Genomic DNA, 26,125 nt, shown 5'->3' on the forward strand with positions numbered 1-26,125 from the left:
CTCAATCTAATAATGAGAAAATATTACACAAACCCAAATTCAGAGACATTCTGCAAAATAACTTGCCAGCATTCTTCAAAGGTGTTAAGGTCAACATTGACAAAAACTGAGGAGACTACAGACCCATGATAACTAAATGTAACATAGAATCCTGGACCCGAAAAAGAACATTAGTGGGACTACTGATGAAATTCAAACAAGGTCTGTAGATAGTTAATAGTATTATATCAATGTTCATTTCCTGATTTAGATTACTATAGTTATGTAAGATGTTAACATTAGGAAGGCTGGGTGAAGGAATGCTACATGTTTATTTCTGTAACTTTTTTAAAATCTAAAATTATTCAAAATTTTTAAACAATAACAAAAAGATGCTGATTCTCTCACCTCTCAGCCTCCCAATTTATCCCTCATGAGGCCTGGAAATAATGTGTCAAGCTGGAGATTTCAGTTCTGATCAAAAGGACTTAAATACTGTGGAGGGGCACAAGACAGGACTATGCATCTATAAGAAGGAATGAGGGTCTCTGTACACAGCCATGGAGTGAGCTCCAGGATACTGTTAAGTGAAAAAAGTAAAGTGTGCTAAAGTACAGTATGCTACCTTTTTTTTTTCCTCCTGAGAAAGGGGTGAATACAAACATATATATTGGTAGAAAATCGTTATCTAAGGGGAGGGAGGTAACAGGATTGAGAGGATAGGGAAGAACACTAGACTTTTCTGAATGTGGCTTATTTTATAACTTTAACTCAATACAAAATCGGTAAGCTTAAACACACAGAGAAGAATTATTTCAAGTGACTTTGCAACACACTATTATGACTGTACATCCCTAGTGGGATACAATTTAAGGGTAAAAAGGAAACTGCAAAGAAATCTTAATCTGAATTCATTAATCATATTATGAGTAATATTAACATGATTTTGGTATACATATATATTGAAGTAGAGAAAATAAATTATATTAATGTTGTTAGGAACTAAGAATTTTAGCATCAGAGAAAAGGGAGAGAAATATAAATTTTAAAAAGTTAAGCAAAAATCCTGTAGTCTTAATTTTGAATTAATTTATTAGTGTGAATCCCTGATATACTTTTACCTTTAAAAAAAAAAAAAAACTACGGGCCTTCCTTGGTGGCGCAGTGGTTGAGAATCTGCCTGCCAACGCAGGGGACACGGGTTCGAGCCCTGGTCTGGGAAGATCCCACATGCCGCGGAGCAACTAGGCCCGTGAGCCACAATTACTGAGCCAGCGCGTCTGGAGCCTGTGCTCCGCAACAAGAGAGGCCGCGATAGTGAGAGGCCCGCGCACCGCGATGAAGAGTGGCCCCCGCTTGCCGCAACTAGAGAAAGCCCTCGCACAGAAACGAAGACCCAACACAGTCATACATACATACATACATACATAAGTAAACAAATAAATAAATAAACCCAAAGTTAAAAAAAACAAAACAAAACAAAAAACTAGGGCTTCCCTGGTGGCGCAGTGGTTAGGAATCCGCCTGCCAATGCAGGGGACACGGGTTCGAGCCCTGGTCCAGGAGGATCCCACATGCCAGGGAGCGGCTGACCCCGTGCGCCACGGTTGCTGAGCCTGCACTCTGGAGCCCACAAGCCACAAGTACTGAAGCCCACGTGCCTAGAGCCCCAGCTGCGCAACGAAGAGTAGCCCCCGCTCGACGCAACTAGAGAAAGCCGCGCACAGCAACAAAGACCCAATGCAGCCAAAAAAAAAAAAAAAAACCTATTTCCAAGCTCTGTCCACCAAAAAGGCCTAGAAGCGAGGACTAACAGTGGTAGTAAGTACCACTAGCACTCTAAATGGTCTCTAAATACCATTTCCCTCTAAAACCAAGGCTTGTTGAAGAAATGGCTGATTCAAGGTCTGGGGAAAAAAATGTACAAGATGAGCCTACAACATCTTGTCATACCAGAAAGCCAGGGACTAGTAGGAACATACTTGAAAAGACTCCCACTGGCCAAAAATGTGTAATTTAAGAAGAAGAAGAAGAAAAAAAAAGATGACAATGAATTTATAATAATATGAAAACAAACAAAAAAATAAACAACAACAACAACAAACTCATGGTCATATTTAGGTTACCAGGACATCAACTCGTTCTGAAAACTGGTGAGTGAAGGCAAAAAATCAAGCATTTATCTTGCCTCCATTGTATGAATTATATTTCAGGATAATCAGATAGTTGTGGGAAAGTTCTTTCCAGTTAATAAATACAGAAGGAATATTAGAATTAGAATATCACCATTTTGGAATCTCTAATGAAGCAATGGATAAAGGTAATAATGCTCACTGACAGCTGCTAAAACCATAAGGTGAAAAAGGTTGACGGGAAACATAGTAATGGAGGAATTAGACTGATAACACTTCAAAATCACAAAAAGAGATAATCAGACATTCTGTACCTCCTGCTGTGTTCCTATAGAAAGTCTAAGAACTACTCATGAATTATTCTTGCCAAAAAAACAGAACTTAAATCTGATCAAGCCTCTAGATCAGCATTTTCCCAATCAAAATATGTGAGCCGCAAATACAAACCATATATGTAATTTTATTATAATAGCCATATTAAAAAGAAATAAAACCATATTAAAAAGAAATACAACTAATATGTATAAAATAGATAACTAATAAGAACCTGCTGTATAGCACAGGGAACTCTACTTGATTTTGCTGTACAGTAGAAACTAACACAACATTGTAAGACAACTATACCCCAATAAAAAAAGAGAGAGAGAAAAAAATAAAAAGAAATAAAACAGATGAAATTATATATTATATTAAACATATAATCTTAACTGTATATTAAATATACAATCTTAATTATATATTTTAGTTAATCTGACACATCCAATAATATTTTGGCATGTAATCAGTATGAAAAAATATTAATGATATTTTATATGCTTCAATGTGTAATTTACACTTAGAGCACATCTCAATTCAGACTAGCCACATTTCAAGTACCCAATAGCCACATGTGGCTTAGTGGCTACCATTTTGGACAGCACAAATATAAATCTTAACCACTTTATAGAAAATAGAGGATAGAGTACCATGTTAAACATCAACATGGGATGCAGTCAGCCTAATCCAGAATGTGGGAAATCTCACAGGTCAAGTGACTGAGTTTTCTTCAACAAATACATTAATATTAAAAAAAGAGAGAGAGAGGGGAAGAACTGATATGGCATGAAAGAGGAATATCAACCAAAAGCAATCCGAGGATCTTGTTTGTATCTTGATTTGAATAAATCAACTGTAAAATGACATTTATGGGTCAACTGGTAAAATTATAACACTTACTGGATAACAGGTATCATTAAATAATTATTTCTTTAGGTATGCAATGGTATTATGTTATATTAAAAAATAAGAGTCCTTATCTCTGAAATACATCAGTAAATATTTGTGGAAGAAATGACATGACGACAGGATTTGTTTTAAAATAATCCAACCAGGGGAAGGAAAGGGTTGGTTAGATTTTTCGTATGTTGAAGCTGGGGGACAAGTATTTGGGAGATCATTATACTATTTATTCTACTATTATATGTTTGAAAAAATAATTTTAAGACTTGATGAGGGCTTCCCTGGTGGCGCGGTCGTTGAGAATCCGCCTGCCAATGCAGGGGACACGGGTTCGAGCCCTGGTCTGGGAAGATCCCACATGCCACGGAGCAGCTGGGCCCGTGAGCCACAACTACTGAGCCTGCGCGTCTGGAGCCTGTGCCCCGCAACGGGAGGGGCCGCGATAGTGAAAGGCCCGCGCACTGCGATGAAGAGCGGTCCCCGCACCGCGATGAAGAGTGGCCCCCGCTTGCTGCAACTAGAGAAAGCCCTCGCACGAACCGAAGACCCAACACAGCCAAAAAAATAAAATAAAAATAAATAAATAAATAAAGTAGCTATAAAATTAAAAAAAAAAAATCAGTAGATTCAAAAAAAAAAAAAAAAAAAAAAGACTTGATGAGAGGGAGAAAGTGTACCTAAGTTAACCATTCAAGCAACTGCAGAAATACTTCTCTGTTCCTAATTGTCAGGGATTGACCAGAGGAAGAGAAGGCAGGGAGAGAAGGAAGAGTTGTCTAGAACTGCCGAGAATCTGATTGGGCAACCTTCATCTCCGTCTCCAACCTTGGAATTCCACTGCCTTATTCCACCCCACCCTCACCTACTTTGGCTGCATGTAAAGAGGGGCAAAATCTCTCAAGAATGATTTTTAGATTAAAGGTTTTGAACAACTTACAGCCAGAAGACTCTGGTTTATTTCCGCACCTTCCATCTTTGTCTGTCTATCTGAGTCTCTGGCATCTGCTGCTCTTTCACTGCCAGCCAAGTCAACAAAAGAGATCCTAGAGAAAAGACACAGCAGGGATGACTTCTTTGGGGCTTTGGTTTATTTTTACATCAGCCAGCATTTTGTGACCCCAGGAAGAAATCAACACTGACCCATCCTCAGGAAAGTAAAAGATATTACTGTCAGCTTTCCAAAAGTATTGCAAGATTCTAATCTGTCAGTTACTGCTGGCACTGTTCACTTAGACCCTTCTGTTGGTTTTAATCATTTGTGAGAAAGTATGACTGAAATTAATTAAACATTCTCCCCATAAGGCTAAATGACCACAATGCAAATCACTTAGGTGACCACTTAGATAATTAAATAGAAACTTCCGTGGGCTGCTTTCCAGCAAACCCCCACTCCCCGCAAAAAAAAAAAAAAGACTCATTACTCAGAGGTGAGATAGGTTCATCCATCACTGTGGCAGAGTTTGCTAAGATAGCACCAGAGAGGCAATGAATGTACCCAGTTGTCGTATGGCTTCTTTCAGGAAGGATGGATTAATTTTCTTTCTTTCTTTTTTATTTTATTTTTTATTTTTTTGCCTGTAAGCTCTCTGAGATGCATTTCCTACTATTCCTCTGCTGATACTGTTTTTCACGTTAGAAGCAATCAATGTCCCTTTTAATAACTTAGGGTTGACCAACAATAGGTCATTACTTCATGGTTAATCAACTCATGGCACTTTAGTATAATGATTTATTTCAGAGCTAATAACTCTACTGTGTATCCCTGAAATAAAGAACTCCACAGTGGCAGGATGTCCTATTGTTGACAACACATATTTCAAAGTCACATTAGGGAAAGGCACACAATGCAATTCTCTGTGTATTTCCAGCTCACCTGCCAAATGTCCTCTTGGCTGAATCTTTGATCTGAATTTGGATAATAGCATGAGAGCGGGAGGAGTCTGCATTAACTCCAGTGGCCCCAGTACTGCGCTCCTTGCTGCCCTTCAAGATCACCTGAAAATAAAATCCACAGGGTGACTTCTGCAAGGAGTAAACAAAGCCCTCTGGCTCCTAAGAGTTGGCTGAGAGCAGTAGAGACCAGACATATAGCTTTGTCAGTAGACTGCAGTCTTTTCCCTCCATGAGGAAAGCTGCCTAAACTCTAAATCATACAGGATAAGTACCCAACAGCAATGAAAACAATGTGGAATACTAATCTTGGGGGAGAACATTCAATAGCTCAAGAGCTAATTTACTTCTTGATCTCATATACTCTTTTTAATATCTTTGATGGATTTATCCTGACTAAAATCCCCAGGGCATAACTTGGCTCCAAAGTAAGGTCCCATAATACCCATCTGTCGTAGTAACCGAAGCAAAGGACAGAAATGTGCATCACAGAATGAATGATCACATCCACCTGTTCCACCACGATGCAGTCATAAAGGAGACCAGGACTGATGTGTGGGAACATGGAAGTGATGAGTTATCACAATTGCCATGAGCCCATGATTTCCCTTGAGACCACTGCCCCTCCAAATGGGAGTAAAGGCTAACTTGGGTCCCTCTGGCCACAAAGGAATGGGGGAGAAGAGGTGACGCCTCAGGAATGGCCTCAAGCCACTGAAAACACAGCCATATAAGAATATCCTGCCCTGATTTGGGGGAGTGTTGATTACTGAGAATCAAAAAGGTGAAGAACTTTAAAAATATTTGACAGAATCCTCACAGTAGCCTAAGGTGAGGTGAGTATGATTATTATGCCCAATTTACAGCTGAGGAATAAATTCAAAGGTTGATTTGCTCACAAACAGCTGTTTTGTGGCAGAACCAAATTCCACATCTAGTATGTCTGATTCCAAAGCCCATGTAGTTTCTACTACACTGTGGGGCACTTAGGACAAATTCATCTATTTTGCAGTGAATTAGACTAAGAAAGTCCTATCTAATTTTTTTCTCAATCTCTCAGAAGTTTAATTTTTATCATATTGAACATAGCTACAGTTTCCAGATTAAGAGTCCAAAAGTTGACAGAGTCAAACCTTCAACAATAGTCCATAAAATATCTTAACAAACAGGGGTAGGTACTTTTAAAAAAATTAACTAACTAATAATAAATTCCTCCATGGCCTAAGCAATAGTTATGTCTCTAAATATTATCAGTGAGATTCAGAATTGTATTTTAGAATCAAATTTAGAATCAAATTTTAAATGCACTCATTTTGTAAATAGCTTGCTAAAAGCTTAAAGGGACTATCTGATGAATCCTTTTGTAAAGAGCAGAAATAGTTAATTTACAAAACTGGATTATCAACTGCATGGATAGCATGTTGCTGCTAATCAGAAATCAGAAGAATTAGAACAGTAATCCCTTATACTGGGTGTGGCAACTGCCCCCCCCCCAAAAAAAAAGCACTGATAACTAAACCTGGATGCTGGCTAGGTCACTTAAGGCCAGATCTATGACTGAACCATCTAGTTTGTCTGCCTATCTATCTATCTATCTATCTATCTATCTATCAATCTATCTATCCATCCATCCATCCATCCATCCATCCATGCCTCGCTTCAAGGCTTGCCGGATCTTAGTTCCCCGGCCAGGTATTGAACCCGGGGCCACTGCAGTGAAAGCACAAAGTCCTAACCACTGGAATGCCAGAGAATTCCCATGAACCATCTAGTTTAAATGCACTTCCTCATCCTGGCCTCTCTCTATCACTCTGATTTCATACTTTCATAGATTACAATGCAATGATGAGGGATTATTTTAGATTTGTATTAGTCTTTTTTATCAAACTTCTTTTTCATTAGAAAAGAAAGACATGCTTACTGGGGAAAACTTAGAAAATACAGGAAAAATATAAAGAAGAAAATATATACCTTCCATAACCCCAGAGTTAACAAGATTCTGGTGCATTTCCTCCCAGGGTTTTAGGGGTCTCACAGCTCTTTTGATATATATATATATATATATGTATATATATATGTCTTTTACAAACCCCATGAAGAGACAGGGGAGATCTTTTAAATGCCCACATTTGTGAATTGTGTAAGCAATATGCTTGATGGATGAAGAAACGATCACAGAGAAGTTAAGTGGCTTATCCAAGGTCACATAGGCAGAATATGGTCAGGCTAGGGAAGCCAGGTACCCTCTGCCACATGTAATCAATGACGCTACTTCTGCTGGAATCTGATGAGAGCTCAGAGAGGCCTCAAGGCCATACCTAGTCAGGAACTGTGGATACTGACAGGAAGCTCAAGGGGTGACCTTGTGGTTCATCCCCAGGGGAGTCAAGAAAGACTGTCTTCTGAGGTTCTATTATAGAGTTTTATACTTGGCTTTTCATTGTGCCATGATGTACTAGATACCTGTGAGTGTGTCTCAGAAAATCTAACATGTTGAGGTGACTTTTCCTGACTAAATGCCTTTTAGAGAAGACATGAAGGAATTTCTGGTCCATGGTCCAGTTTCCTCAGCTTCAGTAACAGTCTGCAATCACCATGTTTTTCAGAAACTGTGGTATAAAGCAGCTGAGCTCTGAGGAGTAAAAATGAGGCAGTCTGTGAAGATCATTAGATAGACTTCTGTAAATGATATACAACTCAAGTGTAGCAGTTAAGAGTAAAATCTGAAGTTAGACTGTCTGGGTTTACATGCCAGCTCTGACAATACCGTTGTTTAAACTTTTGCAATGTGAGAACTTTTACAAATCACTTAACTTTTCAGGGCCTCAGTTTCTTATCTATAAAATGGTAATTTCATAGGTTACTTTTGAGGACCTAAAAAGAGATAATACGTAGTATGTAAAGCACTTAGTACTACGATTGGCACATCATAAGTTCTCAATAAATATTAATTAAAGAAAATATACTAAAGAACTAACATCTTTTTTTTCTTTTAATGTATTTATTTATTTTTGGCTGTGTTGGGTCTTCGTTGCTGGGTGCGGGCTTTCTCTAGTTGCAGTGAGCAGGGGCTACCTTTGTTGCAGTGTGCGGGCTTCTCACTGCAGTGGCTTCTCTTGTTGCGGAGCACGTGCTCTAGGCGCGCAGGCTTCAGTAGTTCTGGCTCGCGGGCTCTAGAGCGCAGGCTCGGTAGTTGTGGCACACGGGCTTAGTTGCTCCGCAGCATGTGGGATCTTCCTGGACCAGGGATCGAACCCGTGTCCCCTGCACTGGCAGGCGGATTCTTAACCACTGTGCCACAAGGGAAGTCCCAAGAACTAACATCTTTGTGTAAACTTCCAAAACTTAAACTATTTCTTTTAAAAAACGTAGGGACTTCCCTGGTGGTCCAGTGATTAAGACTCCATGCTTCCAGTGCAGGGGGCATGGCTTCGATCCTTGGTCAGGGAACTAGGATCCGCACAGCAGGAAGCGAAGCTTCATCTGCCGCTCCCCATCACTCACATTATGCATTATCACCTGAACCATCCTCCCCTCACCCTCCCCCAATCCATGGAAAAACTGTCTTCCATGAAAGCGGTCCCTGGTGCCAAAAAGGTTGGGGACTGCTGCTTTAGACAAATCATGTTATGTGAGTAGTAAAATGCGGACCTGCTACAATAGAAAGTGGAGACAACTATGGAATTCTGTGGCACTGGGAAATATTCAGGGACTTATTAATAAGAATAATAGACGTGACAAATTTAACTAGCATCACAGTAAGCATTATATGTATATTATCTCATTTCCTTCTCTGTCACACAACCCAATCGTATTCTAACATCCACATATTTCGGGTTCAGAAAGGTAAAGGATGTGCTCAAGGACACACGGCACTGGGACCCAGCTCCATCCAGACTTTAAATCACTAAGCTTCCTGCACAAATGCCAAAGACAGGCTATGAGCACTTCAGTAGGATAGGCACTGTGTATAGACTAAGTCTCTATCACCGGCATACAACTGAGGCTTATCTAGGGGAAGCTCTTACTCTGTGGGTCTCTGCTACCAACTACAGCCAAGGCAATGTTAAAACACGAAACAGATTTATTAGAAGTTCAGGAATGGATACCTACAAGTACATGAAATGTCTGTAGGAATGCCTTAAAAGCCCAAAAACCTCTACAAGGGAAAAAATGCCCATCATTTGCCTGACAAGCAAAACCTTGATTCCAAATCTGGAAGCATCAGTGAGTCCTCTGTAAAGGCAGGGAAGTCCTGGTCCCTGCATTGGTAAGACCAGGTAATAAAATACACCTGGAAGGAGAAACTTCTTGGAGGAAGGAGAATCCTGTGTGAAAAATGAAGCTGCCAGTTGTGCAGGCAGGTAACAAGTAGCCATGCCTGAGTGAGCCTGAGGGTGATCTGCGATGGTGACATACATGAAGATGACACCTGAGGGTGACACTTGAGCAAACACATAGGTGATACCTGAGTGAGCGTGAATGGTGACACCTGAGAGAGAGTGAAAGTGTGACACCTGAGTTAGCAAGTGCTGTTGTTTCAAGTCAGTAAATGTTTATGAGGGTAACCATGTCAGATGTCCATAATTTATATCAACTTTCCACCTTGATCTCAGCTGGCTTCCTTCTTGTACAACCTCGTATGTATTACAGACTGCGGGTATCAATGGCAATAATATGTTCACTAACAAGAAACTTCTGCTTGTCTTAGAAAACGCACCTTAGGATAGAGCAGTGCCATAAACTCTTCCAGGGTGAGAGCGATTTGACACCAGATTGCCCACTAACATATTTATGACCCATAGCCAAGGAAAAGAGACTTCCTTTTAGTGTTTGATCCTTTCCCATTCAATTGGTCTAATTTCCAAGGACAACAGCATCGTGAGGACCAACTCTCCTGAAACTCCCAGCCAAATGAAGGAATGACTAGGGGAGGTAGGGGCAAGAGGACCACAGGGAATAGGTGTATAAGAAACAATTGCCTTAGACTCTGCAGTGGAGGGAGCTCTGCACAGGTTAAGAATGGTCAACAGCCTCAGAAGAGCCCTTCAACATGTCCCACACACTTTTGTTCTGTGCCTGCCTTTGCAGTCACTAGAAAGGGGCTCTTGGCTCTTCGGTGCCTGTCTAAAACAGCCACACTAAGGTGCCATCCTTGGATTTTGGGTACCAGGATTCAGGAATCTGATAATCACATAAATACAAGGTTCCAGCCCTTAAACAAAATTTACCTATTTGTCCCAAGAAAAAGAAACTGTTAGAAAAAGACATGTATTAATGGTGGGCCACCTCGCCATTTCACACACCCAAGTCCCTGGAGGGATGTACTGTGAAGCTGTTCTAAAGGTGGGTATTGTCAAGTACCCAGCCTGTCCTTCGAGCCTTCTCCCTTTGACTCTAGCCAGGCTTGTTGGATATACTAGCATGACTATGATGGCTGCATGTTAGAATCACCTTGGGAGCTTTTAAAATAATACCCACCTTCATACATTGCTGGTGGGAATATAAAATGGTGCAGCCACTTTGGAAAACAGTTCGGCAGTTCCCCAAAAAGTGACTCAGCAATTCCACTCCTAGGCATATACTCAAGAAAACTGAAAACGTACGTCCACACAAAAACCTGTACCTGAATGTTCATAGCAGCATTATTCATAATAGCCAAAAGGTTGAAACAACCCACATGCCCATCAACTGATGGATGAATAAAATATGGTATATCTATACAACAGAATATTATTTGGCTATAAAAAGGAATGAAGTACTGATACATTCAACAACATGGATGAACCTTGAATACATTATGCTAAGTGAAAGAAGGCAGAGACAAAAGGTTGCATATTGTGTGATTACATTTATATGATATGGCCAGAATAGGTAAATCCAGAGAGAGAGAAATTAGTGGTTGTCAGGCACCAGGCACAAGGGAAATAAAGAGTAACTGTTAATGGTACAGGGTTTCATTTTGGTGTGATGAAAATGTTCTGGAATTTGATAGTGGTGATGGCTGTACAACTTTCTGAAAATACTAAAAAAATCACTAAATTATATATTTTAAAAAGGTGAAAAAAGCAGATTTTAAATACCTTTGGAATGATACACAAAATACTAAAAAATATATTAGTTGCCTCAGGAAAAGGGAATGGAAGGAATATTTTCATTGTACTTTCTGAATTTTGAATCCATGTGAAGGTATTACCCATTAAAATTTTTATTGAAAATAGAATATTTCTCTCCAGCAGCCTTTACCAGAGCCCACTACCATAAAAATACACATTAGCAGCTTTTGAAACTGGCTCAAAAGTATCCTCTCATGCATTAGGCTCTCCCACATGCCTTACTTCCCACTATCAAGGCATTGAGACAACAACCTTGTAGAGAAAGGAGCCAACCTCTCAGAGTAGGATTCATATTTTATAAATGTGAAATGGTATGTTTGTCATCGCCCTTTGCCTAAATCTGAGTCCATTATATTTGCGAGATAGCAAAATGAAGTCTTCCCTGGTACTTAGGCTGCTACAGTGGGGTAGTAAAGGAGGAAGAATTACCTCTAAGAGAAGCTCCACACTATCCACCTGAAGTTCTCGCAGTCCCACTATCTGTACCACATGCTTGCTATCTTCTCTTGCGAAGAGCCTGCGGATGCAAGAACATGGTTGGTTTGGCAGAGCTTCAGTAACAGACTCCCCAGAACCCAACCCACCACTCCCCATTAAGTAGCAGTTTTGCTGTTTGGGTGGGATCGAAATGCATTCTCCTCATCCCCCACACACCTCCTGACTCCAGCCCCAGGCTTCAGAGGCAGTCTTTGATTGTTTTAATCAAATCAGCATCTTTGGCTACAATGAATAGAATGAGCATTTAACCCAGACCTATGCCAATCAGTGGATGGTGTATTCCTGGCTACAGTGATTGGTTCAGGAGTGGATATGGGATCTTCGCTGGTCCCATCAGAATAAAGTCCTAGCCTCTGGTTGTTAGGTGCTCTCTTTTCCTCTCTAGAAGTGAAAGCATGTGGCCCTGGGAGCAGTGGCAGCCATTCTACATCTACAAAAGAGACAGTTTTGGAATGAAGCTAATACCATGGAAGGTAGAGCAGAGAGATGCAATGAAACCGGGTCTTTATAACATCACTGAACTGCTAGAGTAAAAAGACCCTAAGACTTGACTATCCTCTAGGCTTTCTAGTTATATGAGCCAATGACTTTCCTAAATGCATAAGCCAGTAAGAGTGGGGTCTTATTTTACTAAATACTTTCAACATAAGGAGTCCTGATACATCTTCTAAGGAAGCAAGGAAGAGCTGGTGTTGCAACTGAAAGCCTCAGGCCTGCGTGTAACAAAATGAATGGTTACGGTCTACCATCATCATTGAACCAGATCCACCAAGGGGCATGTATTGAACCTATCAAAGACTCTAAGATTATTTTCTCCCTTAATAAGATACTGATTGCCAAATAAAATAAAATAAAATAAAATAAAATAAAAAAATAATAATAATAATGGAATTTCACTTCATAGCCAAAAAAAGATTTTCTCAAAAAAATTTTTTCTCCATCTAAACCTTATCCCAAGTTTCCAAATTTTTACAGAAGGATAGCAAAACAGCCTCACCAATGCCCATGATCTCTCAGAAGACAACTCTATTGGAACAGTTAGGCTTCTGGAATAAAAGAAGGATCTAGCTTTCAGAGCCTTCACGTCACTCCTGAACATACTTTCCAGGCCCCAGAAAAGTTCCTAATGAATAGCCTAAAATGCACTGCTGTATTTTTAAATCATATAAGCAAGAAGTATATTTTTATCACTTTTTATGCAAAGGTAAAGACAACTTATCTTCTACTTCAAAGAGTTAATCTTAAGATCTTTAAACTTTGGTTTCTAGTTTAAGAGGTAGACTGAGCACATATACTTCTATCTACCTTTGACAAAGCCCCTCTTATAGAAAATATATTTTATTTTAAAAACAACAGGATAAGTCATAACAGCTCTAAACAAACAAGAAAGAGTATTATCAATGGAGCAGGACATTTCAGAAGTCTCAGAAAGGTAGGAAATAAAGAGATATTAGCCAATTAACCAGAGACATAAAAAAAAAACAAACCCCAAAATCCCACAGCTCAAGACACTTTCAGAGTAAGTGTGGGTATTCCCTAGTGAGCCCTAGAGAAGCTTTAAACCCAGGAGTTAGCATGTTCCCATCCCCTTGGCTAAAATTAAAGAACGTAGAAATAACAGGACAGTATATCGGGGTCATTCATTAAAGAACTGCACTCAAAAACAGCTGGATGGGCTTCCCTGGTGGCGCAGTGGTTGAGAATCTGCCTGCCAATGCAGGGCACACGGGTTCGAGCCCTGGTCTGGGAGGATCCCACATGCCGCGGAGCAACTAAGCCCGTGAGCCACAATTACTGAGCCTGCGCGTCTGGAGCCTGTGCTCCGCAACACTAGAGGCCACGATAATGAGAGGCCTGTGCACCGCGATGAAGAGTGGCCTCCACTTGCCGCAACTAGAGAAAGCCCTCGCACAGAAACGAAGACCCAACACAGCCATAAATAAATAAATAAACCCAAAGTTTGAAAACAAAAACAAAAACAAAAAAAAACAGCTGGATATCCTGACTGTCCCTTCAGACAAAGAAACAAAACATGCGCGCGCGCACGCGCACACACACACACACACACACACACAACAGTGGCTTTTATTTTTATGCTAACTGTTCTTTAAAGGAAGTGGCCATTCTGACTGGAAAGGGCTCCTAATAAGGGTATTGAGGCTTGAAAGAGAAGCTGTGACGCAGCTAACTTGAGGCTTCAAAACCAACACAGAGAGTAGAAAAGAAAAGCAAGTCTTCCCCAAAGCAATCCCAAAGTAGCACCCTTCTTTATCTGGCAATTGTGTCATGACTGAACCCCCAACACCTGTACATTCTCTGAATTGCGGCATACTGAAGGTCCCTTTTTTGTTGAAATAGTCCACAGGATGGTGGCCTGCCTAAGCCCACTCCAGTGACCTCTCCAGTTATGCTACTCAATACTCTAGTGCCCCTCTATGACGGGGGCCACCCTATCATGCTCTCCATGAACTGGAGCTGCTCCTCCACCCCTACTCCCCATTCCAGTGCTTTCCTGGAGCACATGAAACTTGCACGACCTTTTGGACAGCTCTGTAGGGGCTTAGATATCTTTGCTGGGGGCTAGTCTCTTTCACTGATTTGGTTTCCCCAGACTTCCACCATGTTCAGCCTCAACTCACTCCTCTTCACCTGGTGTGGCTGCTCCCAGCATGTCTCAGGCCTGGTTAATTCTGTCCTGACAACCTCTTATCCTTCCACTTCCCCTGTTCCTCTCTCTCCTCCCTGTTCTCCCAGTCACTTCATACCTCCACAACTTTGTGGCCTCTTACTCAGTTAAAATCATCTGTTTCAACCTAAACAAAACTTTATGCCAGAAAAATACAATAGGGATTTAAAATCAGTTACTGAATGAATACATTTCCAAAGTACTGTATTATGTTGCAAGGGCAATAGGTTAAGCCTTATAAGAGTTAATGTGAAGAAAAGATTTTCTTTTCTTTTTACTGATATCAGAAAACTATCATTTTTACCCTAAGATTATTGAGAAGAAAAACAAGAGGAAGTGGGAAACATTATAGTTCTTCCAGTGTAATAATAGGTCAAAAGAATAGGAAGGGATTTACGTATATGTTGGTTTCCTGACTTCCTGAAATTATAATCTTTTTCACAGACCAAAATAAAAGGGATATAGTCTTTTGATGAGCATTAGGATACTAATCACTTAAAATTTTAATACTAATGGAAGGCTAATTTATATTTTTCTCTAGCTGAACTGACAGTTTGAAAAAAATATGCACCTGATTCAGGAGACTCTCATTTCACAAAAGGGCATTAGTGTACCAAAGTCTCTCATTAAATCCCATAATTCAGTGGGACTCTGGCTTAAAACAATAAAGAACAGATTTACAGTTTCCAACTCATATGCAATACCTTTTTCTTCTATTTAGGAGGTCATAAAGCTGTCCACAGTAGATTTCATAGAAGCTGATCCACACAAAACAGTGTCTTCTTGGCTGGGACACTTCTAGTTGTCTGAAGATATCTTTGGCAGCCAGAGCATACAGTCCTGGGTTCTGATGAGTTCCTATCATGGTATAGGTCTTTCCGGCACCTGTCTGTCCATATGCGAAGCAAGTGGCATTGCCTCTGGGGGAAGAATCATTTGCATTTACTTTCAAATATTAAGAGAAATGCTAATCTACACACAGATTTTCAAATGACAAAAGTCAGGTGGAAAAAGAATCCTTGACAAAATTCAGCTAGAAAATATAGAGCCCTTTAAGGAGAAGAGGGCTTTACATTATAAAAACAAGGGAAGAGGAAAAAAATTCTCAAAGCAGTACGTGAGTTTTTTTACTAGGAATTTTTTATGGAACTGGTAAGACCATAAGACAACTCTAGAAGATAAGGAAACAAAGACCTCATGTTAGGTGCTTTAGAGGATCCTAGAGAAAAAAAAAAATTGTGTTAATCCTGAAAGATAAGTTTGGTGAAAGAAGTAATAGAGAATTAAATACAATAAATAATAGAAGATCATACGATAAACAGGATGGTAGTGACCACTCATATGAATACTAAGGAACTTTAGACAGAGGTAAAATCAATTTAAGTAAAATATTTGAAGGACTCACAAAAGAGATCTTAGGGCCTCAGTTTTCACTTTCATTGATAAATTACTGGACTACTTGATTTCCAAGATCCCTTCTAGCCCTGATGTCCTATGATTCTAAGTGGGAGTCACTATTATTGCATGTGGATACATGCATGTACACACAACCTGTATGAGTGTGAAAAACTGCAAAATAAGAGATGGACAGAAGAGTTGGGAGGCCAACCTGCCAGCCAAAGTATGTTTTAGGAGGAGATGAGGCCAAGATTACCTGAGTACTGTGAGGTCCTATGTACTATGTAGCTCTAGTACTATGTAGTACTAAGTAGAGAGTGAACATAATGTTATGCAGTAAGTAGCTATTACAGACTCTTGAACAGGAATCACATGGATTAATGACAAAAGTAGCTACTTGCAGCAAGAAAAAAATTCTATGTATGGACACAGGGGAGGGAGGCTGGAGGTGGGCAGAGAGATGAATACACAGAAAGGACATGAAGCCAGATAGAAACCAAAGAAAGAATGATATGACAAGAGCAAAGTAACCATGGAAGTGTGAGAATCAAGAGATGGGAGCTAATCAGATTTAAGCTGTTTAGAAGCAGAGACCGGTTACTCCTTGTGTTTTAAACCATGGCTCCCAGCAGTGTGGGCACTTGAATACACTGGCAGAGACACAGTTAGGAAAAGAATTACAAGAGGAAAATTTGAACACACTGAAGAAGAGCTAGCAAAATGAGAATAATAAAGAATAATATCCACCTTATCTTCTGAACATTTTCGTGATGAACTTTTTTTAAAAAAAACAACAGATGAAGAAAGCTCTTATTACACTTTACAAGAACTGACCTAATAATTTCACCTAACTTGCAATTCTCTTTTTATTAATGTCTTAACAGTCTAACTTATTTTAGAAACTTGCTCTCTCAAAAAGCACTCCCTAAATTTGGTGCATAGGAATTGAACCTGAAAGAGATTTCACTTTTTAAAAAAAATTTATTTTAATTAATTAATTTATTTTGGCTGCACCGGGTCTTAGTTGTGGCATGAGGGATCTTTTACTTGTGGCATGCAGACTTCTTAGTTGCAGCATGTGGACTTCTTAGTTGTGGCATGCGGGCTTCTTAGTTGCAGCATGCAAACTCTTAGTTGCGGCATGCAAACTCTTAGTTGCAGCATGTGTGCAGGATCTAGTTCCCCGACCAGGGATCGAACCCAGGCCCCCGCAGTTGCGACTGTGGAGTCTTACCCACTGGATCACCAGGGAAGTCCCCAGAGACTTCAGTTTAACCTGCTCATGGAAAAAAAAAACGTAACTTCTACACAACAACAATAAAGACAACACAGGGATTTCCCTAGTGGCACAGTGGTTAAGAATCCGCCTGCCAATGCAGGGGACATGGGTTTCATCCCTGGTCCAGGAAGATCCCACATGCCATAGAGCAACTAAGCCCGTGTGCCACAACTACTGAGCCTGCACTTTAGAGCCCACGAGCCACAACTACTGAAGCCCGTGTGCCCTAGAGCCCACGCATTGCAACAAGAGAAGCCACCGCAATGAGAAGCCCGCGCACTACAACAAAGAGTATCCCCCGCCCGCTGCAACTAAAGAAAGCCAGCGGCAGCAATGAAGACCCAACGCAGCCAAAAATAAATAAAAATTTTAAAAAAAAATTAGGGACTTCCCTGGTGGCTCAGTGGTTAAGAATCCGCCTGCCAATGCAGGGGACACGGGTTCGAACCCTGGTCTGGGAAGATCCCACGTGCTGCAGAGCAACTAAGCCCGTGTGCCACAACTACTGAGACTGAGCTCTAGAGCCCATGAGCCACAACTACTGAGCCTGCATGCCACAACTACTGAAGCCCACATGCCTAGAGCCTGTGCTGTGTAACAAAGAGAAGCCACCGCAATGACAATCCCGCGCACCGCATCAAAGAGCAGCGCCCGCTCACTGCAACTAGAGAAAGCCCACGAGCAGCAACCGAGACCCAACACAGCCATAAATAAATAAATAAATTTATTTTAAAAATAAAAAGACAACACAGAAAACAGGCAAATGAAGATATCTGAATGGCCAATAAGTACATGAAAAGATGCTCAGTATCATTAGACACTGGGGAAATTAAAATTAAAAAACACGAGGAAATTCCCTGGTGGCCCAGTGGTTAAGACTCCGCACTTCCAATGCAGGGGGCCCAGGTTAGATCCCTAGTCAGGGAACTAGATCCCACATGCCACAACTAAGAGCCTGCATGCTGCCATGAAGATCCAGCATGCCGCAGCTAAGACCCAACACAGACAAAATAAATAAATATTTTTTTTTAAAACCCACAATGAGATACAGTTCCATTAAATTGGCTAAAATAAAAAAGACTGACAATATCAACTATGGTGAGGATGCAGAACTGCAATTCTCATACACTGCTTCTAGGAGTATATAACCATGCATGGAAAATTGTTTGACACTTTCTTATAAACATACACCTATCCAATGACCCAGGAATTCCATTTATAGGTTTTTATTTGAGATAAATTAAAAGATGTCCATAAAAAGACTTGCATAAAAATGTTCATACAGCTTTATTCATAATACTCCAAAACTGGAAACAACAACCCAAATGTCCATTAACAAGAGAATGGATAAAAAAATTGTGGTAGGGCTTCCCTGATGGTGCAGTGGTTAAGAATCTGCCCGCTAATGCAGGGGACACGGGTTCGAGCCCTGGTCCTGGAAGATCCCACATGCCGTGGAGCAACTAAGCCCGTGTGCCACAACTACTGAAGTCCATGTGCCACAACTACTGAATCCCGTGAGCCTAGAGCCCGTGCTCCGCAACCAGAGAAGCCACTGCAATGAGAAGCCCGCGCACTGCAACAAAGAGTAGCCCCCACTCGCCGCAACTAGAGAAAGCCTGCGTGCAGCAACGAAGACCCAATGCAGCCAAAAATAAATAAAAATAAAAATAAATTTATAAAAAAAACACACCATTATGCTATGCAAAAGAAGCCAGGCATAAGATATATATTGTAATGATTCTGTTTCTATGACATTCTAGAACAGGCAAAACTAATCTATAGTGACAGAAAGCAAGTCAGTGGTTATATAAGACCTGGGGGTGAAGGTGGGAGGATTAACTAAAAAGGGACACAAGAGAACTTTCTGGGGTGATGGAAATGTTCTATATCTTGTTCCAGGTATTGGTTACTTGGATACATGCAACTATCAAAACTCATCAAACCTGAGTACTTCTTAAGATCTGTGCATCTTAATGTATGTAAATTATACCTCAACTTTTCTAAGTTATAAAAGTTATTTAACAAAATAAAAGTAAAAATACTCTGAAATCAGTTACTCTAGCAGGCTGTTCAATATTTTCTACCTGTACCTGACTACATTTTAAATATACAACAGAGGCCCCTAGTACCTACTCTGTCCCGTTTAATGTTTATGTGTGAATAATTATTTTAAAATTAAAATTAAACTATAGCTAGAATACATAATTCCTATTATCAAAAGTTCAGACTAACTACAACCACTTACACCTTCTTATTCTGAGGACTTTGATGAAATAATATTGTTGACAGGGACTTCCCTGGTGGTGCAGTGGATAAAACTCTGTGCTCCCAATGCAGGGGGCCCGGGTTCGACCCCTGGTCAGGGAACTAGATCCCATGTGCATGCTGTAACTAAGAGTTCCCATGCCGCAACTAAGGAGTCCACGTGCTGCAACTAACGAGCCAGTGAGCTGCAACTAAGGAGGCTGCCTGCCGCAACTAAGACCCGGTGCAACCAAAAAAAAAAAAAAAAAAAAAAAAAAAAAATATATATATATATATATATATATATTGTTGACAGCTTATATTTTTCCGCTAAGCACAGAGAATCAATATCATCAGTATAAATGGAAATTTTGCTGAATATTTCTAAATGCTTTGTGAATCCTATAAATAGAGACACTGAATTTTCCAGAAGAGTCTAATTTAAATTCATTAGGTCAAAACACAATTTCATGTTTAATTCAAAATAATTGAAAAACATAAGTAACATTTATAAAGAAATAAGATTTATGGAAAATAGAAAATAAAAGGCAGGAGGAGCAAATAATTTCTATCGTACCCATTGAAAATATGCTGAATGAGTGGGTGAGTAGTTTTCATGTATACATCTTGATTGGTGCACGCCTCATCAAAGACTTCATCAAAATAAAAAACATGCTGAAAAAGAAATTTGGTTTTTATAGAAAGAGACACTTTCTTGATTTTCTTCATCACTATTCTAGTTAACACACGATAAAGGCGCAAATACATTTTTAACTAATAGTAACTGTCCATGACAAACTTAGAGATAATAAGCAATCATTAACTGTCAAATGACAGGGCCTTCTTTTACTTGAGATCTCTGTAGACATATTCTCACAATGTAAAAACTAAACCACACAATTTTTGTTCTCTCTTAAGGGAAGTAAATTAAAGAGTCCAACAGTGAGCCAATCTTCCTTAGGTCTAGGAGAGGAACTGAATTCTATGGAAATTATCCTCATAGCCCACCTAGAGCCAGCATATTTGAAATTTGGGGGGAATTCTAGAGGAAGATCTTTATTCCATAGGTTACATAGCTTAATTTATAATTCCATAAATATTTATTGCTCAGCTGGTAGCATGTATATTGCAGTAGGCACTTCAAGGGGCCCAAAGAAACAGACATTACCCTACCATTACCCTACTCCACAACCTAAAGATGTTAATCCGGACAAGTATACAAATGACCACAAGGTAGAAAAAATTTGAGAGATAAAGCACATGTGGAATTCAAAAGAAAAACATAATCTCTTTGATTGGGAAAGACATTCTGAAAAAGCTTGTACTAAGAATGGGCCATGGGGGAAGAAGAGGAATTTAAGAGGTAGGGGCTGAGGCAGGGAAGGTATTCTGGGCACGGGGGAAACATGAGCAAAGAGTCAAAGCAGGAAAGCACAAAGAATCTTTAGAGGACAGGGAGGATTCAATGTGTTTGACATATAGGATCTTGGCAGGTAGAAAAGTGAAATAGAAGGTGAGAATAATGAGTTAGGACTATGTTGTAGGGGTCTTGGGACACCAGCCTTAAGGGAAGGGGTAGAATGCTTATATTTAATTCAGTAAAAGTGGAAAGACAAAAAACTGTGCAAAGGAGAGGGATGACCTGAGCCATTTTATTGGAAGACTAATCTGGCTTCATACTGTGAATGGATTGGAAACAGGAACACTAGTAATTCAGTGGTGAGGTTAAGAAGGGTCTAAATTAGACAATGACAATGGAAATAAAAAGGAAATGGATGCATAAGAAATTTGGCAATGACTGGTTGTGATAGCTGGGGAGAGAAAGGAGTCCAAGATGACTCCCAAATGAAAAACCACGGTAATCTGAAAGGAGATAGGAAATCCCATTAAATTGGGTCTGGAAAACATCACTTCAGCAGCCGTAATAATTTCCATAATTTAGAGGCTCACTATGTTGGCAGCCCAACTATATCTGAGTAAGAAATCCTAATAATTTCAAGTCTGATTGTAGCATCATAATGGCAGTCTACACATAATGAATGAGAGATGAGGCCCTATCTTCTGCTACCTTCTGGGCCTGCTCTAAATATTCAGTTAAGAAAAAATTTTATGGGCAAGTCTGGAAAAGTGGACTTGAGCCAACTTATCGTGGGTCACCGTACCCCAAGTTCAATTCTGTTTCATGTACCATTACATTCCATTAGAATGGAAATTTGTTAAGTCATCTGAAAGAAATTGGGTCCACAAAGTCAAATTTATCAATTAGAAAAAATCTCCAGGGAATTCCCTGGAGGTCCAGTGGCTAGGACTCCACGCTTCTACTGCAGGGGGCACGGGTTCAATCCCCGGTCAGGGAACTAAGACCCCGCAAGCCACAAGGCATGACCAAAAAAAAGAAAGAAAGAAAGAAAAATCTCCAAAAGTTAGGAATTGAGAAAAAAAATGAATCTGTGCAGCATGATAAAGAGATCTGTGAACATTTAGTGCTCTGAAAAATATGATTGATTTTAAGAACAGTTAAATGTTTCTAACTGTTTTAGCTCGGTCATAGGTAGATGGGGGTTCATTATATTTTTGATTAAGCTTGAAAATGGCAATAATAAAGAGTAAAATATATTTCTAAAATCTGACTTTAATGGACATGATTTATATCTAACTCATAACTGGTCTTTAAGCAAGGAGACAAATCCATTCTTTGCTCAAATATCACTGTAGGTTTTTATAGTTAAGTATGAAGTCAAAAGCATTTTTGGCATTTCTCAGGAAAATAAAAAAATGAATGGAAGTAAATGTGGATATATATTTTTGGGGGGGTTTCTTTTATTTCATGAGTATATGGCTATTCTTCTTCTCTTTCTATAAGTGCTCTTGGGTAAACACCTTTGAAAGCATGTACTGACTAAAGGAATTAGTATCTTTCCTTCCAATAGGATTTAAGTACTGATTTTCCCAGTAATTTTGTACGAATCTTTCATGAAAGATATGTGAACATACAAGATTACTATTATAATTCATGTGCATCACATATGCTTTCATTTGATCATCTTTTATCAATGAAGTTGGATTAACATTCACTTTAGGCAGTTCCCTGGTGGCCTACTGGTTAGGATTTGGACTTTCACTGCCGTGGCCTGGGTTCAATCCCTGGTCAGGGAATTGAGATCCTGCAAGCAGTGCAGCGCAGCCAAAAAAAAAAAAATTCACTTTAGTTTTGATATGATCAGAGTTGCATAGTTTATTTTTTAAAGAAGTTTTTTTAAAAATTATAAGTGTCTTTATAGAATATCTCTGGAAAAATACACTTAAGTAATACTGGTTGTCTTCAAGGAGGAAATGGGATTAGAGACACTCTTCATTGCATACCGTTTTGATTTTGAAATAGGTAAATCTATCCTATTCAAAAGTTCTTACTTTTTTTTTATAAGAGTAACACTGCTGATTGTATAAAAAGATTTTAAACATGGATAACAACAGATAAGAAAATCAAATTATCTGTAAATCTTACTACCACTAGAGATGGCCACTATTTACTTTGATATATTTCAGTACCGTCTTTTTTTTCTCTCTCTATATTTTTCTTTAAGAAATTGGAATGAAACACATACAGATAGGTCGCCTTGTTTTTTCACTTATTATGTTGCTATCCTAAAATTTAATGGTAAGTAGGACAGCACACTATATGTATATGATCACATAAGTAACAAAAGAAGATTTGAAAGGGTAAGATGTTTAATTAAAGGACACATAAACCTATTTGAATTCCTGAATAAGTTTAAAAATAAAACCCAAAGAATCTAGTATCAATATTTATTTGCTATGTTTGCTATGAACCTCCCTTTTCTTCTTTCTACTTAAGAAAAAGGGGGAGAAAAAAGGCCTCTCAACACATATATTATAAGCATTGACAGGTAAGGACTTTGACCTATGAGAGCGAAGGTCCAAAGTTCAAACAGCAGATAAAGTGCTAAGGAAACAATGGGTATTCAATAAGTATTGACCAATGGCAATGACAAAGAAGTAAGGTTATTGTGTTTTGGGATAATGGAAAAATACAAAAGATAAGATGATGCCTCCTTGAGGGAATTACTGTGACAGAAGCATCATTAAGGCAGTCTTGGGTAGATGGTGACTGGATAGGGCTATTACCATGGCTATAAGTAGCCATGGAACTAGATAGTATTACAACTAATTGGTCATTTGGACCATCTTCAATATAAATACCTCCCACCTAGACCTAATAGACTGTGCATTGACCAGCAATCAATAAGGCTGTTAAAGTGACTGCGCTGGTTATACAGTGGCCTAGTAATTTAGTGCCCATAGAAAGACACGGTAGATTGCTTTGAATGTTACTGTGAAAGTCAATTTTGGTAAGCAAAGAAAAAAAAGAACAATGCAAGTGTTAAAGAGGGGAGAGTATTAACAACTTGACTTCAGTGTTAAAGGATTTATTCCAGTAGAGTAATATCTTAGCTGACTAAGGTGAATTGCTTGCATACCAGATTACTCACCACTTTTTTTTTCTTTCTACCTGTCACTGGGTTTTGTTTTGTTTTCTTGCACCACGTGGCTTGCAGGATCTCAGTTCCCTGACAAGGGAATGAACCGAGGCCACGGCAGTGAAAAACACCAAATCCTAACCACTAGACCACCAAGGAACTCCCAGTCACTGGGTTTTGAAGCAAGAGAGAGAGAGAATAGAATGAACATAATATGAACATGCAGGGAGGCAGATTCAGATAAGAGAAACTCTGAATTCCCAAATCTTAACATCTGGTGGATTATCCCCTATTTAAGATTATTCATAATTGCTTCATAATTTTAAGAGTACCTAAATTATGTGTACTGTGGGGTTTGCTGCTTTTGTAAGAGAGTGAAGAGATTACCGCAAGGGTACCTATCAGCTAGGAATAAATTTCTTTCAGTATCAAACCCTTTGTCCTTGGACTCATCATGATCATTCTGGCAGGGAGTGAACATTTTTTAATGTTTTTGAACTACAGTGTTTTATTTAACCCCTTATATGTTCGATATAAAATCACATCCCTGGGTTATATTTACTCACTGCAATCTACCTTGTACAAAGTGGCCTGTTCAGGAGCCCAATTTCCACCAAATTAAGCCTAGGCCCAAATACAAGTGAGAATCAAAATAAGCAGTTGGCTGGCAATCTGGGGTCTTTTTGCTCAAAAATATACCCTCCATCATTAAACTTCAGACTCCCACTCAGCAGAATGAGAAGTTCACACTGTGAGAGACAGGAGAGAATTGAGACTGTGTGACCATCTCATAGTCGCTCTGGTGCATACGCTCAGTGACTGGCCCTGCTTACCACCAGTTCATTATTTAAACTCTTTTTATTCCCTCATTTGCTCTTTTCTGACTGAATATGTGTAATTAAGTTCACATAAAGCATGTTAAGTGACTGTATGATGCAACTCTATTGCACAAGAGTGGAGGAGTTACGTTTTTGTATCCCCCATTGCACTATATTTTTTAAAAATGAAGGCTAAGGTTTATCAATGATTTAATGCAATGTCACATCAGGAATGAATGCCAACACCCAAACCCAAAACTGGATTTTAGAATTTGTACTGCTACTCAAACAAAAAAACAAAAAATTGACACTTGATAATGTTAGTTCCAAACACAGAAGGAAAGCATCATACCTGCAGAATATATTGTGTGAGGTCAACTGCTTCTTTCTTCTCATGAACAAGTAGAGTTTCTTTGTCTTCTACAGTAATAATATTAATTTCTCCACGACGTACCTCCCTCATGCCCAGAGGGCGTTTTCGAACACAAACTCTGATTTTCTCCATCTCAGTCCAAGGATTCTCTTTCTCTGAGGGGTTCTGGCTGATATGTAAGTGGGCTTTAATTTTTAATAATACGATAAAACTACTTAAGAGGTCAAAGTATCAGTACATTTTGTTATATATTAGGTGTAATACACGTACACACACATATACACACAATATGTTACATACTGAAGTGTTGACACTGAGATCTTTTATTCGCTATAAATCCTCCTGATTACTTCTATCTCCCTCTCTATTCCACCCCACCCAAAAGCAGGTTTCTTGCTTCCTTTCAATCCAATTATTATTGTACATTTACTGTTTTCTGGACCATTCAATCTAATTTCTTTTTTTTATCCTACCTGGGTTTATTAAATACCTTGAATTTGGTGGTAGGTTTCAATGTATTTTCCCCCTGTTTCTCCCAGGTATACTCTGTCACTCCCTTTGTCTTGTTTTCTTGCATCCTCTTTTTGCCTACTCTGATATATATTTATTTGTTAGAACACGATCCTATATTTCCTCTTCCCAGGACAATTTTATGACTGGTGCTAATTCACCACTAATTCATCTTTCTATCCAGATACATTTCTTCTCTGGCTGACTTCAGTGAACTCATCAACCTTAACATCCAGAATATTGAGGCAATATTCCTTGTGTTAGGAACATGCTGTGAAGCACAGGAAGCTCAGCTCAGTGCTCTGTGATGACCTAGATGGGTGGGATGGGGGGTGGGTGGGAGGAAGGTCCAAGAGGGAGGGGATACAGGTATACATATAGCTGATTCACTTCACTGTACAGCAGAAACTAACACAACATTATAAAGCAATTATATGCCAATTAAAAAAAAAACAAAGACTACTCAAGCCCTTTGAAGCATG

The 26,125-nt window shown here is 39.3% G+C and overlaps 1 protein-coding gene across 6 annotated transcripts in view; it reads right to left on the reverse strand.

Moving 5' to 3' along the window:
• KIF24 (kinesin family member 24) overlaps window positions 1–26,125 on the reverse strand; it is a 61,039-nt gene that overhangs the window by 13,357 nt on the left and 21,557 nt on the right. For 3 of the 6 annotated variants that reach the window (XM_068552094.1, XM_068552091.1, XM_068552092.1), the window contains 6 exons: window positions 25,113–25,302; window positions 20,021–20,118; window positions 15,224–15,439; window positions 11,765–11,852; window positions 5,203–5,324; window positions 4,267–4,372 (listed from right to left, as the gene is read on the reverse strand). In XM_068552094.1, coding sequence (XP_068408195.1) covers window positions 4,267–4,372; window positions 5,203–5,324; window positions 11,765–11,852; window positions 15,224–15,439; window positions 20,021–20,118; window positions 25,113–25,302 — 820 coding nt within the window. The remainder of the gene's footprint in view (window positions 1–4,266; window positions 4,373–5,202; window positions 5,325–11,764; window positions 11,853–15,223; window positions 15,440–20,020; window positions 20,119–25,112; window positions 25,303–26,125) is intronic. The other 3 variants (XM_068552095.1, XM_068552097.1, XM_068552096.1) reach the window with 3 other exon arrangements.

This window comes from Eschrichtius robustus, chromosome 10 (genome assembly GCF_028021215.1).
Source record: "Eschrichtius robustus isolate mEscRob2 chromosome 10, mEscRob2.pri, whole genome shotgun sequence".
NCBI classification, from domain to species: Eukaryota; Metazoa; Chordata; class Mammalia; order Artiodactyla; family Eschrichtiidae; genus Eschrichtius; species Eschrichtius robustus.